This window comes from Peromyscus eremicus, chromosome 4 (genome assembly GCF_949786415.1).
Source record: "Peromyscus eremicus chromosome 4, PerEre_H2_v1, whole genome shotgun sequence".
Lineage (NCBI taxonomy): Eukaryota > Metazoa > Chordata > Mammalia > Rodentia > Cricetidae > Peromyscus > Peromyscus eremicus.
Genome location: NC_081419.1, coordinates 47,222,712 through 47,240,163, shown reverse-complemented (window position 1 = coordinate 47,240,163; position 17,452 = coordinate 47,222,712). Strand labels below are relative to the sequence as shown.

At 40.7% G+C, this 17,452-nt stretch overlaps 1 protein-coding gene across 1 annotated transcript in view; it reads right to left on the bottom strand.

The window, feature by feature from the left end:
* Positions 1-17,452, bottom strand: part of Cers6 (ceramide synthase 6) — a 253,788-nt gene that overhangs the window by 100,173 nt on the left and 136,163 nt on the right. The window contains exon 4 of the mRNA XM_059260613.1: positions 11,702-11,759. Within this exon, the coding sequence (XP_059116596.1) occupies positions 11,702-11,759 (58 nt within the window). The remainder of the gene's footprint in view (positions 1-11,701; positions 11,760-17,452) is intronic.

The window sequence follows — 17,452 nt, the reverse complement described above, 5'->3', positions numbered from 1 at the left end:
TTGCATTCCATAAGAGCTGTCCATCTTATTTTGTGAGACAGAGCCTTTCACTTGACCTAGAGCTCGCTGGCTTGGCTAGGTTGCTATCTAGTGAGTCTCAGGGACCTGCCTGTCTCTACCTCCCCAGCACTGGAATTATAAGCATGCAACATCACACTGGGCTTTTTCACCTGGGTTCTGGGCAATGAACTCAGGTCCTTGTGCCTGCATTTAACTGACTAAGTTATCTCTCTAAACCAGGCTGCTGTTTAGGATTGTTTGTTGGGCTATGAGGTCAGATTTGGTCCCCACCCTGGGTCTGAAGCTTCTACTGAAGGGACTGCAAGGTACCGAACTTCCCAAGTACTTGTGAGCCCAACCCGAAGCCAGATCTGGCTCCTTTTTGTGTCTGCCGATTTGACGAATGCTGCTGCTAGATGTGGAATTTCCCCCACCACTGTGGCCATAAACAGATCATCTTTATGACGAACCTTAACCTTTCATTAGATTTAAGAACCTCAAGGGCTCCAGCATGCCTTTCCTCACCTTGCACTCTGCCTCCTGAATAAGTATGGGATCATTCGGATGAGCATAGTCAACCTACCAGGACCACACTCCTGAAAATATCTGACTCTTTCTCTCCGAGCAGCCATCCACTGTCAAGAGCTCCTCAGTTAGGGGTGGGGGCCCATATGCACCTCCCTATCCATGAGGGAATATTAGCTGGCTTGTTATTATGTAAGTCTTGCATAGGAAACACAGCTGCTGTGAATTTCTGAGTGTAGTGATCCTGCTGTATGATTAGACATCTAAGTCCTCCACAACCTTTGGCCCTTGCAATTTTTCTGTCCTCTCTTCCGAAACATTCCCTGAGCCCTGGAGAAGCTGGGATTCGGTGTGTGTTGGTGTAATGCTTAGCCATAAACAAGACAGCTATAAAGCACAACTTTTGACTGTCAAATGCCTGTGCCTACATTTCTATTTAGCAACATCCAAGGTCTACTTCATATGGCAGCTGGGAATTATCAGAAGATGTTTAAATTTTGTTTTTATTGAAGCATAACTTAGATAAGCAAACTGCATGGACCTAAGGGCTGAGAACTGGATGCTCATCTACATATGTTTAAGAAGACAGGAAGACACCACAGCCCTTACTAAGAATGTTTCCAGGCCGGGGGTGCAGGTCAGGGGTCCTGGGCTTGATCTCCAGTACCAAAAGCGACAACCAAATCCATTTCCAGAACTCACCCTAGCGGTTCCCCAATGCCTTCCTTTTCCCAGCGTAACTGCCTGTATTGATAACTTTGCTACTTTTTGATTTCCACTTACTCACAGATACTTAAACTCCTTCAACATGAGGAATAGTCTTATGCTAGACTTGGAATAGTCTTGGAATAGTCAACCTAGTGAAGGTTATTGCCAAGCTTTTGCTTAATGAAGCTTCAACAATAGCAATGTCAACCCCAGTCGGGCGTGCATATTCCTTTTTGTGTTAATAAAGAAGGGAAGTTAAAAAAAAACAAAAACAAAACAAAACAAAAAAACCACACAGCATAAACAGCCATTTGTCCCACCTTACAGGGGACAGCAGTAGACCCGGGCCCCAGGATCTGGGGCAACGCACAGGTCTCTCATGGGAACATAGGCTGGTTGGACAGGAATGTCAGATGCTCTGATCCACATCCAAGCTTTGTCCTAAGCACCCTTTCACTCCCCATACATCCAGACAAGACCCTGAAAAAGAGCACAGTTGTCACAAGCAGAAGAGGTCCATTGCCTTATTTTTCCAGAAAGCTGATTTTAAGAGGAAAAAAAGAATCTGGCGGTTTCATTTTCATTGTTGAAAATGTTTCATGATGATTATTGTAATATGAAAGCCATTAGCTCTCAAGTTTTAGTAAAACACACTTGAATTAAAAAAAAAATGCTTTGTGTGGAATGCAGCGTGTGATCTGCCTGTGTGGCAGAGAGGTCCCTGCTGCTGATTCACTAATGCAGAGCGACTTCGCAGGTGCGGGCTCTGATTCACAGATCGATACTTCATCTCTAATTACCCGCACCCTCCTGCACACTACTACTTTTCTAGTCCCCATGGAAACGGGACATGAATACTAATGCAATCCAGTTGTCAGGCACTGCCTGTAGCCAGCGCGAGTCTGCAAAGCCGACTCCATCACAGCATACAAACGAGGAGTAATATTTCTCACAATCAAGCTCTGCTCTAGACTCAGTCCAGGCCTTCAGGGGACTCATAATGAATGTATTTCAGTGAGTGCTATTTTGGTAACTTATGAAATGTATGTTTCTTCTCCCCCCCCCCCCAACTTTCAGTCCTAGAGTTTCTACAAGTTGATAGGACACTGAGCTGGATAGTGAGCTGGAAAAAGACTTGTCAGAGTCAGGAGCACTTGGAACAATTACAGAAAAGTATGTATCACACTGTAAGGTCAGAGTGACCATTTGTACTCGGAGATCAAGTAATCCTTGACCTCAACTCCCCCATATCCATTCCCATTTCATGGAGTCCAGCAGTCTTCCTGCTTGGCTGCCTGGAGAAAGCTGTCATGAAATGTCATTCTCTCCAGGTGTGCCCGAATGCAATGCAAGACAACTGTGTGTGTAGCGGGGTGCCTTTTCATGTTCTTGAGAGGACACTTCACTAAACCAAAGTGCAGGCATTACTGTACCTGAGACCCCATAAGCCATCACCTCAGTGCTGGCACAGTTCCTGTATCACCTGGAAAATTTTAGCTTGAGAAGCAATGGGCAATCTCACCCTAACCATATTCCCCAAATGTGCAAAATGCTGTTGTTCTAACCAGCTGCTAACTGTGAATAGTATGTTAAAGATTTGCCAATCATATCATAAAAAATAAATATACGCCATAGGAGAGAAAAATATGTTGCATTAATTGTTTCATAAGAAGGATTTCTATACACAGTCTGTAGATACTTGAGATGATGCAAAAAATATTAAGAATGCAGTAGCTAGAGGGTCTCAGCTCTGCCAGGATGACTTCAACAAGAAGTAGAGAAAACAAATGTGGAGCTTACATTGGGGACTTTGAATTTACTTACGAAATTGAATTCTGTGGTCTGAGGTAAGAGAAAGAGTAGCAGTAGCAGAGCAGTTAGTTGCCTGGTGCTAGTGAATCCCTGGATGTTATTCCTAGGACGGGGGGGCGGGGGGGGGGGGAGGAGGAGTAGTGTAACGGACCAATCCTGATCAAATCTATAGCCAGTAATTAAGACTGATAACCAGTAAGCCACAAAACCAAAATACCCGTGTTTATAGTCAGGCTCACCCCTCTCTCCTGACTGGATCTGTGACCTTGTACAATGACAGCCTGGGAAAGCCCTGGGTTCTTCACTGATAAGGATGAGGAATAAATTATACAACACAGGGCCTGGCCTTCAGTGACTACTCCGGAAAGTACAGCCATCCCTGCAGGGGTGTGGTTACCACCATTGGCCACGCACATTTTACCCTGGATATTCACTAAGCCAGGAGTGTCTTCTAGTCATTACCACACCCGTAAAGAATGAGAAAGTTCTCAAAGCAGCACACAGAATGAAGAATCTGAGTCATTTCCTAAAGTAGACCATATAAATATATGTGAAGAAGTGTGGTATCACCATAGCTCTTAGTCTCCACATTCAGAAAGCTAAGGCAGGAAGGTGGCCAGTTTAAGGAGGGCTTGGGCAACACAGCAGGACCCTGGATTAACAAAACAACCAACGTGCCTCTCCAACAGCAGCAAAAATACAGGGAGCTTGAGTTTTACCAGAATCACACAGGGGATGACAAAGTCTCCCCAGCGTATCTATATCAGGGTTGTTCCAAGGCATCCCTGGTAATGCAATTGTGGAAAGGGATCCACAAGAGGAACCTCAAACATTAGGGCCACAGGAATTAAGGCAGTATGAACAGCTAGACTTTTTAAACCAAACTTTGAATGGGTGTACACGTGTGTATGTGTAAATGTGTGTGCACATGTATGTGTTATGTACAGAGGCACAATCACATGTGAACATGTGTGGAGAGTCCAGAAGTTACCACTGAGTGTCTTCCTCTACCTATTTCCATTTTATTTCTTGAGATATCATCTCTCACTGAATGTGGAGCTCACTGGTTCAGCTAAACTGGCTGGACAGTAGACTCCAGGGTTCCTCGTGTCTCCATGCCTCATGTCTGGGTTTTATCCTGTTGTGTCTGGACATCGATGTGGGTTCTAAGGATCCAAGCTTAAGTCTCCATGAGTGGGAAGTAGGTATTATACTGACTGAGCCATCCCCTCAGCCTGAGGTCACACCTTCTTATTTCTTCACCATTTTAACAGAAGTCATCTTACAATTACTATTTTCTCATATCAAAATTGTTAATAACTTCATGGTCTTTTATAATATGGTCATTTCGTTCTAATCTCTACATCTGAGAGCTCTTGAATAATAATGTGCTAAAATATTTTTAGAAACAGTATCGGTATTTCTGCTTTTGTCAAAGAACCGGCTCCTCCATTCTTACCTGTTCCTTTGTTTATGTGACCACGAGACAAACACACAAAGACTTTGCTACCTCTCTTCATGGACAGTTCCACTCACTACTTTACTAGGATCATAAGTACAGCTGTTCTGGATTTATTTTTGAAGAACTGCAGGCTACTCTATTCACTTGACAATAATGTAGTGAAACAATTCTGTTGATATTAGATATTAAGAACATTTTAAGTGGTTTGTGTTTTTAATAGGCACATAGATATTGATAATATTTTCACTGTGATTAATAACTTGCACATTCATACTTGAAAATCTTTACGATTCTTTCCTCAGCATGAATTTATAGGAGTTGAACTTCCAGGTCGAAATTTATGAGCATATTTTTAATTATTCTGTATCACCATGTTGCTTTGTAAGCAGACTGTATCAATTTACCGTAACTGTCCCAATTTCAGGTTCTCCACTGAATTATCAGATACAAGCTGACAGTGCTGTTTTAGACCACATGACTGAGATCAGAGATAGATCAGCTAAATACCGGGGAGACTGGGTAACTTGCCTAAAATCATAAAGCTGACTGGAGGGAGAATTAGTCATGGAGACAGGAAAGGCACTGTGGGGCCAGCATGGCTCCAGGACCCTCTTCAGTACCTTCTCTGTGCCACACTATCCTGAGGTTCTCACTCGTTAGAACGCTCTCCTTGTTGGGAATAGGAGCCACAGCGGCTAAAAAAAAGGAAGTAGACTGGAACAAATAGAAGAGACAGGTGGGTAAAGGGGTCTGAGAGAGTGGTGGGGTACAAGAAGAGACGCAGTGGATGCAGTGCTGAAGTTTGATCTGAAATTTTGTTCGTGAAAGTACGTTAGCCCGTTAGTAAGAGTCCAGGCATGGTTACAGCAAGGTGTCACCGACTAGGGGGCCTCAGCAGATTCACATCAATTCTGTTTAGAGGTTACAGTAGATTCAGAATTCAGAATTCCCTGCAGAGCCCGACTGTCAATCAGCAATAATTAGTGTATGCAGCTGTGTCCGCCCATGGTCCATGCAATGAGGCCTATGAATGCGGCCTAACATAAAATCACAGAGTTACTTAAAACACGGTGAGGGTTTTGTGTGTATTGGGGGGGGGGGTAATTATTTTTTTCTCATCACTTGACTCCATGGTTCTGGAGCATGAACTTTGGACATGACAATGTTGTGCTGCAATGTCAAAAGGCTGAGCAGGCCTACATGAGCCTTCCAAAGCTTCATATACACTTAAATCAGGGATCTCAGAGAAAGTATCACTTTCCCATTTTCCAGAAAAAATGAGAGCCCCCAAAAAAAGAGATTTCAGAGAGCAAAGCATAACTGCACCTGAATGTAGACCAAGTTCTTCCTAATTGGCCAAGCAGAGGGTAGCAATTCAACCTTGAACTCTACCTACCTAAGTGTCCCACACTGATAGGTCTTTGAATTCTTCATCAACCAGGTCAACTATTAAAGCAGTAATTATTTGAACTGCTAGCTTTTTGAAAGCTGCTTTCTAACTTTTCTGGAAGTCAGTCAAAGAACTTAAAAGCACTACCAGTTCTGCCTAGGGACATCAATTTACTCTTCTGAAACTGGTTTTTCTTCTCCCAAACAAGAAATTTAGGATACTTGATCTTTACAGTTCCTTCTTCCAATGCTAGTAATCTAAGTCATGTGCACATTAAAAAATCTCTGTGTGTGTGTGTGTGTGTGTGTGTGCGCGCGCGCGCGCATGTGCGTGTACATGCACGCTTTGTTTACAAACTCATCTGTCTGAGAGCAGGCACATGCCATGGCAAGCATGGATACTCAGAGGACAACCTCAGGTCCTCACTCTCCTAATTGTTTGATTCGGAGTCTCTTTGTTGCTTGATGCTGCAGTGTCAGGGACCTGGCCTGTGAGCTCCTAGGGGTTCTCCTGTCTCTCCCTGCCAGTGCACTGTAGAAGCACTGGGAGAATGAACACGCTATACTGAGTTTTATGTCTGGTCCTGTGTCGGCTTTCCTCATGTCCTCACACTTGCACAGCTTGTACTTTAACCATCAAGACATCTCCCCAACTTGTCAAGTGCACTTCTGATACAAGCACATGATGGGCCATGTTCAAAGGCAAAAATAAAATTCAGATTTCCTTAAGTAAGTGACTGTGTCCAAACAATTTCACAATTTAAAAATAACACCCCCCCCCCCAAAAAAAAAACCTTTGTAAATGAATAGTCATTCTAACAACTGGTCACATTTTATTTTCACCTTCAAATAGATGAAGAGATTGCCATTCTATTTCTGAAGCATTCCAAGTTCACCAATAAGCAGAAGAGAACAACTGGAAATACTAGACCAGCAGAATATGCTATGGCCACATGTACCATGAAAGGCAGGGCCATGGTTCAAGTCAGACTCAAGAAATTCAAGGGCACAGGCAATGGGAAGAGTCTGGAAGAGTACTTCTCAACTGCAAGTTTTAGTAGTTAGTCATAAAGTGTATACAACAGAGGGCAGCCGGCAGATATTTTATTGCGTGCTGTATGCTTGTGTTCATGTTCATGACCGTGTGCAGGTACTTTGGCACATGTGTCTGTGTGCATGTGGAGGCCAGTGGTCAATGTCAGGTGTCTTCTTCTAGCCTCCATTTTCTATTTTGAGACAAGGTCTCCCACTGACCCTGGAACTTGCTGGTTCAGCAAGGCTAGCTGACCAGTGAGCTCCAGGTATTCGACTAGCTCTGTCTCTCCAAAGCTGGGACAGCAAGGGTGCACCATCATCCATGTCTGGATTTTCATATGGGTGCCGAGGATCCAAACTCAGGTTACTTATGTGGCAAGCATTTTATTGACTGAGATACTGAGAGGCCACAGGAGCACCATGGTGGACTTCTCCCAGCCTCTACTAGACCTGAGTTGCAGTTCAGTTTCAGTTTTGGTTTCTGATAAGGCAGGCGAGGGAGATATTGCATACCAGGCATGATTCAGCATGTACAGCCCCAGCCAATCAGACAGATACTAGTGTGGCTGCTGCTTGCTTGGCCATTCATGTTTAGGACGACCTAATCCCCTCCTGGCTGTCTATAAAAGGACCCTGCCAGCTTCTCTGGTCATTGTCATTTTGTTGTGTGGCTGACCACTGCATGCAGGAATTCTTCTTTCGAGAAATACACACTCTTGCCCTCACGTATGTGAGTGGTGGTCTTTTGTAGGGTAATCTATAAACCCTAACAACTTCTCCCCAGCCCTTACAACAGTGTTTTTTTTATAAATAATAAGAAAATATAGTGTATTACTGGAGCACATTACAGAAAGTAAAGGCAACATGAGGAGGTTAGACTAGTTACCCAGATACTGTTCTCAGCTCAGAGCTGGATTCTGCAAACCCCACTTCTGCTGGCTCCACAGTGCCAGTGTCTTGCCAAGTCTGATCTCTCAGGAACATTATGGTACTGGAAAGCAGCAGGGAGAGGATGGAATTGGGTCTCTTCTGTTTTACTATCTTGCCAGTGACATAGCTTTACCCCATGGCAATGACAGGGCCAGCTTTGCTCTCAGGGACACCAGCCATTCAGCATTCCCTCTTCAGAAAGTCTTCTGGGCTCCTTGTGATTTTCAGTTCCTTTCCGGAATCCCTTGATCCTGAGTGTTAGTGTTTTGGAGCACTAAGGAAAGGACCAGCCCTTGAGATGTTTGCTACTGATTCACAATGGCAAAGGTGCTTACACCAGTGTATAAGCTAATTAGCATCACTAAGTACTCTGCTGGGTTCAACAGCAGACCACCTCAGAAAAGAGCAGTGAGCTGACTCACATTCAGGTTGCAAGCTTCTTACTGCATAGTGGGGACCAGCAGCTAGCTCTTCAGTTGCTTTGATTTACAGAGCCTCAGTGGTTTCCCATGAGCAATCATTTTGTTGTTGTTTTAAACGTTATAATAACTCCTAACACACTCCTTGTGGTTTCTCTCTTTATCAGGCTTTGATACAGAAATTACATACAGTTGTATGTTCAACAGTTTTTCTTTTAGTTATATGCATGCATGTTTACAAAATCATGATACAAAAATGTATTTTTTTTTACATTTAAAAGCTAGAAACAAACTAGCCTAACATGTAGATCCTAAGAAATACCTTTTACCTATATCTTCGTAGTGTGTGTGTGTGTGTGTGTGTGTGTGACATTCTTGTGATGTTATATTTAAAAAGTAAAACAAGGAATTTAAAAATATTTTTAACATTCTGTCAAACAGAAATTTCCATCTAAAAGTGACTAAATCCAAACCAACCACCCAAACAACAACAATAGCCCAGACTGGCCATTAGCTCTCCATCCTCCTGCCTCAGCTTCCTCAGTGATGGGATTATAAATGTATACCCACACTGAGCAACAGTTTGGTTTATTTCAGGACCCCAGAAAGCATGTCAATTTGTGTGAGTAGGCTGCAGGACTTCAGAGCACCTCAAGTAACTTAGAACCTTCATTACAAAAGCATTTGTCTATGCCAATCACATGTGTGGGCGGAGCTACCCGAGGAGAGTGTGGATAGATCAGGAGTCACATGTGTGGGCGGAGCTACCCGAGGAGAGTGTGGATAGATCAGGAGTCACACTTGTGGGCAGAGCTATCTGTGAATAGCACCTGAAGATCTGGAAACACCAACTTGGGGATACTTCAAACTATTTAGGTATTTCTCATCCTAGAAATAACCCTACATAATAGTTTACTTAGATGTCTGTAAGATAAATGCCACATAGTCTTGACTTGTCTAATCTTTTAGGACGGAGAGGACACTTAGTGCCCCTAGAAGATGAGCTACAGCTGACCTGTCTGATCTAAGTGAGGATGGAGGGAACCTCGACAGTGTAGACTGCCAAGCATTTTTCTACAAGTCAAGGAATAATCCACACTTTTGATACTGGAATAAAAATTAGTTCATTGCTCAGTGATTATGAGAATTTTCCTACTACATTATTTGGAAAAATCTGAACACAAAGGTAAACTTGGGCTATGTTGGTAAAATGTATTGACTCTATGTTAAAATATTTACAATATTATGACATTTTCATTTTAACCTTGAAGATACATCCATATTTTTTTTTTCCTCTTGGTTTGAGACAAGTAAATAATACTGTCTTTTCTAAGTTCATAAAACTATTTAAAATATGTAAGTTTTTAAGTTATTTACACTGGAATAAAGACTTGGTTTAGTCAATTTAGTTAACTTGACTAAAGAAAGAAGTCGTGTGGAAACTGTGCATCCTGGGAATGTGAGAAAAGTTAGGTGTATGACACGGCAGTTAGGTGTACTTAACTTGAGGCTCACCCTCACCGTTCGTACACTGTAGTGTGATCTTCAGAAGAGTACCTACCCTCTCTGAATGGACCACGAAACAAGAGGGCTGACAAGGCATTTACAAGGTTGTGCACAGGTATTTTGACAACAGGATCAACACACGTCTCACACAATGGAGGCTAAATCAAGCAGTTCATCCAAATGAATGCTCTTCAGACAGCACTAGAGAAAGGACCTCAATACAAGTTTATTCATCCAGAACATGTCTAGGTCTTTTACTGTTTTTAAAGCGTGTGTGATAGCCTGAAAGGAAAGTAGTATAAAACTGGTGAAGTCTAAGAAAAAAAAATTCCCAAGTGAACATTCTATTGACAAGTTTCTTGATGGCCTTGCATGGTCCACTGGCCTTCCCCTCTTGATCCGTTCAGTCTGGACAAAAGGTATTTTCATGCCATTCAGTTTGTGTAGGGGCAGAATAAACTAGAAAGAACTGGATCTATGTCAAAGTGCTTCCTGCTCTGCTGTCTGCTGGCCACACTTACCACGTGAGGGATAACAGAAACTATCCAAGGAAAGGGTGGGACAGGACAAGAGTGGTCCCGGCTCCCACCATCTTCCCCTTCCACCATCAAAACCTCTTACAAGCAGAAGCAAGCCTGAACCCCCAAACCGTGGTACTGTTAGCAACTTCACATTCCATGAGGGGCAAATCTGCCACATCACCTCAAATTCTATCTACAGCTATCTTCTCCAAGTAAGCGTAAGATGCCTTATGCTCACTCAGTTTTCCTAAGTCTGAAAACACAGATATAAGGGTTCAAACTAAGCGTGTTCCGCCTTGTCTGTTTACTCCAGCTGCAAATTTCCCCATCGTGAGTGTGAAGTTCATCCATTTACATTTGCTCAAATGACCCTGGACCAGACATTCTTACGAAGTGAAAACAAACAAACAAGCAAGCAAGCACAGTTGGTTACCTAAGGGAATGGCAGGCAGTAAAAAGTGTTTCTAGGGAGCTTTCAGAGTGCACAGTGACCACTTGTTATAAGAGCAGTTCCACAGGCAGACAACATCTGGTAATTTAGACTTTAAAAACAAAACATATTTGAAAATTTCACATCAGTATTTATAAGCTTCCCTAGTAACTTATGCTACTTGGCCTGTATCCTATTTTAGAGATATATTTGTAATTAAAAAAACAAAACAAAACAAAACACTGATAGTACTTTGGAGGTTAACAGTACAGGGTACTTTTAAGATTAACTTTCTTTTTTGTACCAAGTTACCAGGGTTAACACATCCAAGAAAACAAGAAGGTAAATCTTCGTGAGTCTGGAATTTAAGCACCCTGATTTATCAGTACATTATCAGTATGAATGGTAACCACTAGGCAGAAGGAGGATACACCTGATAAAGGAAGACTTTCATACATTAATGGGTTCATGCAGCGGTTAGCAAGCCAGGAGCAAAGACAACACACGCTTAAAACAAAAAGCTGAACTTACCACCAGCGGTTGGCTCCACCCTGCTAACTAATGTACAAGACTCTAAAACAGCAGTCTCTGCTGGTGGGGATGACAGTGATAACACCCACCGCAGTAACCAGAGCTTTCAGGTCATGTGACATGCAATGCTGAAATGCTAATCTCGTTCATAGCATCAACTGGACGTTACAAGTTCTAACGCAAAAAGGCAGTAACCAGACAGAGCCCACTGAAGAAGACTTCACATCCTCCCTGAAGAAACAAACTGCTTTTCAAAGCATTTCAGACATAAGTCTGAATGAATTTTCTGTAAATATTTTTATAAATCAAATTTAAATATACAAGTAATTCTTAGGAAGGCTGTTATAGTATTTAAAATATTGTTACATATTAAAAATCAGACATAGGCCTATAGACACATAAGAATTATATGGAGTAATGTGACAGTGCCTACCTGCTTCAAGAACCGGACTCCATAGCTAAATACATAGAGGTAAAAGGAAAATCTCCACCTGTAAAAGATTAAAGAAATTAAGACATTCAGTTTATATATTTCACAGTATATCTGATATATGTGAGGGAAAAGTTAATTAAGTTTCCTGTTCCTTTAAACCAAGGAACGGACTTGGTAATGATCACTAGTCGAACATAAACATTCCTGAGTATGGCTTTAAGGAAATAAATATTAATCATTATTCATAACTTTGCTTTCTGTAAGTTATCAAATTTTCCCACCAGCCTTTCTTCTTTCTCAGCTTGTCAATTTTCTCTGATTGACACACATGGAGGGATGAGTTTCATCGAATGAAGATATTTACGTTTTTATTTACAAAAAGCATCTTACCCTAATACTCAACTCCCAATTTTATTTCTTGTACACCATGAAAAATTTTTAAGAACTGTGTGTGGGGGGGGAGCAGGCACATGTGCATTTGGGCACGCATGTGTGTACATGTGTTTGTATCTGTGGTCATGTGCCATAGTGTGTGTGTATGGTCCAGTGATGAAACTCAGACAGGTTAGTGTGCAGCACACACCTTTACTCAGAACCATCTCTCTGGCCTTCCTAGTACTTTCTGAATGTGAATAGCATACTTCAAAAACCTGCCCAGGATTTACCCCACTGTATTCATAAGGGCACTAGGTTGGTGAAAGCTTGGATTATACATTGTAGGTAAACATCTTCTGTTTGCAAAGAATCTAAACATTTTAAGTAAAGTACCAGTGACAGATTTTAGGAGATGATTACAATGATGTATAAAATTATCTGAGGGAAATGAGAATTACATTCAGGAGAGAAAGAGGGTTGTGCTAGTGAAAGACCCTAAACCCTTCAGGCTTACACCCCCAAGCCCCAGGAAATAAGGAACTAAAAAGAAAACTAGTTCCAATGGCCACCTGACTCAGCCATTATTCAACCTGTAACAATGTAAAAAGATTTCTGTTAAGAGATGTGCTCAACTGTGACGGGATAGTTACAAGTGTTCCAGGAAGGACCACTGTGACCTTTGTGTAAATTCCACTCCCGCACTGATACCCCCCTTGAGGTTTCAGGAAGAATGTACATGCGGACGTGACTATACCCACTCTGAGATCAGACCATGATCTTGTGAAACGAAATTGTATGGGAATTGTAATCTTATGGCTTTTGTGGGTTTTTCCTTTAAAAGCCCCCATGGGGCTGCAGTAAGATGCAGCTCTTGCTCTCAGGCCAAGAGTTTGCCTGTCTGTACAGTTGCTTCTTCAATAAACACCTCTTGCTGTTGCATCAACTGGACTGGAGTCTGGGTTCTTGGGGTGCCCACTTGAGACCCTAGATTTTGGGGTCCAACACTAGGAAGCCTCTAACGATTGGCTGTGACCCACCAGCAGACACTAGCATCCCTCAGACTATCACAAACAGACATTGGTGGGCCGTCCACTCTCCAACGTTCTAAAATCTAAGGCACAACTACTTTAGAGAAGAGCTTTGAAGTCTTCAATAAATAACTCATAAAAATCTGAATTTGAGAAGGAATAACAAACAGTGGCAGAAGAAGGAGTAATTAAATACCCCCCTCCCAACACACACACACACACACACACACACACACACACACACACACACACACACACCAGAAAAGCCCCAACTCTAACCCTCATGTGAAAGCCCTCCTGTAGGTACTGATGGCTCACTTCCATAGTGTGAACAGCAAAAATAGACTTCATCCACATCCATGACCAGCTTTCTTGGTGGCTACGGGTGAATGTCTGTGTGTTTCTTTCCATCTTGTGTACAAATTCTAGATCAGAACGTAAACCAAGGCTGACATAGGCATGTTCAGCTACAGAGTTCAACCTGATCTAAGGCTTTGCTGTCACCATACTGAATTCCAAATGAGTGTTAAATAGTCCCCCCATTTTATCTGGAATGTGCCCTGCAGATTATGTGGCTGTGATGAATAACACACAATCTTTTCATTTTGGGCAAATCTGTTAATATCCCTTGCCCTCAGTTCTATCTCAGGGAGAGTAGGTCTATTCCATAATAGTAATTCAAGGATCTGGTCATCTTTAGAATAACCTTTATTTCAGTCCCTTTCTCTCCCTATCACACTGAACCAGTGAACATCAAGAATTTGCTTTACTTTTCTGGCCTCTGGAGACAACTGAATTTGCAACTTCTCTAGTAAATGATTTATAACAGCTGTTTCAATTTTGACTATTGTTAGTAGGCAATGATCAGACAGCTTTTATGTATAATAAAAATTTTATAGAAGTCATTGGAATTCTTACCATCATTTATATGTCTGCATTTTATTCTATCACTAACATGACCCAGTTTTCATAAGACACAGGTTCTGTTACAGGAACACTGATGCCTACCTTATTTGAATAACAAGTTGCAATGAATATTTACAAGGCAGACTTTTTATTTCCACAAAATATCTGCAGGAAGCAAAATTTGCAAACATTTTGCAACATGAAAAAAAACTTTATTTATGGAGTTTCATCTAAGTTACACTTTTAAATGATTGCTGCAAGCTTGTTTAGTGTCCCCCAGACTTCCACTAAAATACTTCTAGGAAGAGATACGGGAAGCTGCATATAACCATAAATAGGAAGACATGACTTTTAGTCTCCTGCTAGGAGTAGGGAAGGAGTATTATAACAGTAAGAGAATAAAATTAGGTTTTAAAAAAGGTTTTAGAGGGCTTAGGGTGATACTTCAGTTAATAAAGTATTTGCCTAAAATCATGAGGACCTGGTTTAACTCCAAGAATTCATGAAACATTTTGGGCACGGTGTCTATGTTTGTAATCCCAGTGTCAGGAAGGCAAGAGCAATTAAATAAACCTTCCAACAAAATTGAAAATCAGAGATTCCTAGATCTTGATGGTGTGGTTTGGTCTAATCTGCTTGGTCAGCTTCAAGCCAAAGAGAAACCCTGCCTCAAAGACACAGCATTCCTGAGTTTGTCCTCTGCCTCCACCCCTAAACACGCGCGCGCGCACACACACACATTTTTTTAAGTGGATAGAGATAACATTAAACAAATCATGGGTTTTAAGAGAAGGGGGAAAATCTCTTTCTGTGTATATCACCCTTTCCATCCTCTTGGCTATCTTACCCAGAAACCTAGGCTTGATGATGCTTTTTGAGGCAGCAGGAGAATCCCCCAACTACATCTGTTAGTGATTGCTACTTCCTTTTACAACTAGACAAAGGGGGAAAGTACTCTGTATCCTGGTGGTTTCAGAGGCAAAAAAAGATTTCAAGACAAGATGCTTTTGAAAATGTTGCATGCCAGGGGTTGGAGCTCTTCCATAGCTCACATACATAACAAAGAACAAGGCACTGGAGATAGCTCATTTATTTGGAAATCACTGAAAAAATGTCATAGTCTAAAAATATCAACTTGCTACTAGGTTAAAGACTTCAAAGAGGACTTTTACTAAGAAAAAAGGGACAGAGAACAGGACCAAGAGCATCCTCTCCTGTGAACAGACCTGAAGAGATCTTTTGCAATTCAGCAACAACAGTAACAGCTAAATACTGGCATGAATCTACCCAACAGTACTGAGTGCAGCCAGAGAACTGCATGCTAAACAGCCACAGAGCACTCTCCTCAAGACGACTTCCTACAAACATCTGAAGTCAGTTTTCAGAAAATATTCGGCATTCTCAATGTGATAAAGAAGACAGGACTTCTAGAATCAAAAGTAGAAAGACGAAGGTATAAATCAATTTTGAAAAGTGCTGGAGTAAAACTGAGATTACAGGTGAAGAAAAACAAAGAACAGTTGGACAGATTCTGAAAATGAAGCCTAGAATTACCACCCCCGTGAGGAAAGGATGAGGATAGAGAGAAAGAACATGAAGTTGTGTAGGTGGAGAAGTGGAGAAGACCTGGGAGGAGCTAGGGGAGGGGAAAGAATATGATCAAAATATATAAAAAAGTTAAATAGAAAATTAATTAATTAAAAAAAGATATACACAGAAGAAATTCAATCACTGAAACAGATGGTGAATAATCCCAAGAGATTCTACAGAGTATAAAGGACTATAGATCTGGGGATCAGAAAAAAAAAATAACTTAGTATAATGGTTTCTTGGAAACGATAAGTGAAAAACTGACATAGAAGTCATCACCAATGACACATTTAAAAAAAGTGAACTAGAAAAAAAACCCAAGAATCAAATTATGTTCTAAACAAGACCAATTCAAAGCCACATTTAGAAAAAAAATTTGAATCCTACTGTAAAAATGAAATGAAAAATCCTTCTGTCTTCAGGCAAGAAAACAAAACATGTCAACACACAAATAAATCAAATAAAAACAAGTCACCATCAGGGGCACAGATGTCTACATGGTCTTTAATTTCCCCTTCTTACCACAAATGCTGAAAATGGGAACCCTTGACTGAAGAACGCCACAGCCAGCTGAGGTGCCTTTCATTGGTAAAGGAACTTGAAAAATATCCTCATAATCAAAGGTTGTGACAATGTGCTACTCTGAAACCTTCATTAAATGGTAAGTGTGCTGTGCTATGTGTAAAATAAATACACATGCAGAATAAAAATCTCATTTACAATATTTACTGTACCTTAACAAATGTAAGATTTTTATGAATCTATAGCTAAATAAAATACATTATTGAATTTTTAAAAAAGTAACTCTGATCAATTTCAACCCACCAAAATACAAAATATAAATTTAGAACTCAAAGAATATAATTTTTGAATAAATTATGCTGCATGAACTTAGAAATATACATAATTTCCCTAAAAAAAGGATATAGATAAGAGGTAGATTACTGAATCTACTCTGAAAAAAAAGAGATATAGAAATGATAGGATAAAAGGGTAGATTATTGAATCTACTCTGAAAAAAGGGGAGCTTATAGATATCATAAGATTAAAAAGGTACATTATTGAATCTACTTTTAAAAGCTTAACTACTAGTTTTAAATATTTTACATTGGATTGGATTTTTGTATATTGTATATAAATTATGTATATTGATACAATTTTGAGATTGATTTTGTTAGAAAATACTGTACATACATTTCTAACCTTGTTCAAATTATTGTACCTTACAGTTCATTTAACAATGTAATACAAATAGCTAGTCCTTGAAAGTTATTATTACCAACTAATTAGGATATAAGAAATGCAAGTTAATAGTCATTACAATCGAACTTGTAGTCATATTATGTATATTTTCATGGTTAAACAAAAATATATTTTAGATAGGTCATCTTCAAACACTTCAGAGATCTACAGAATACGGCATTTAAGATGTTTTAATAACATATTTTTTTTAAGACTATGAGACATGTCCGCTCCTGGCAGCACCAATCTACTTCAGAGAAGATGATGGGCACTGAAGAAACTCCTTATGGAGTTTACTTTCATTATGGCAAAAGGTAGCCACTGGCTAGGGCATTTTCTTGTCCTTGACTGCTGACAGTATGCTGTCCAAAATGGACAAGCAGGACACAAAAGAAAGAACTGCCCATCCTTGCCAAGACAAGGTAGGAAGGCTCTTTAGAAAATTCTGCTTCACAAGAGTCTGTCAGATATGCTAGGCCTTTAGGCCAAAGATGGATGCCCCAATGTTGCAGAGAAATCTTGAGTGACTGTCCAGGCAGCCAGATGTTTCTGTCATTTCTCACATTTTTTGGAAGTTGCTTGTTTACACTTCCTGCTTACTCAGTTAATA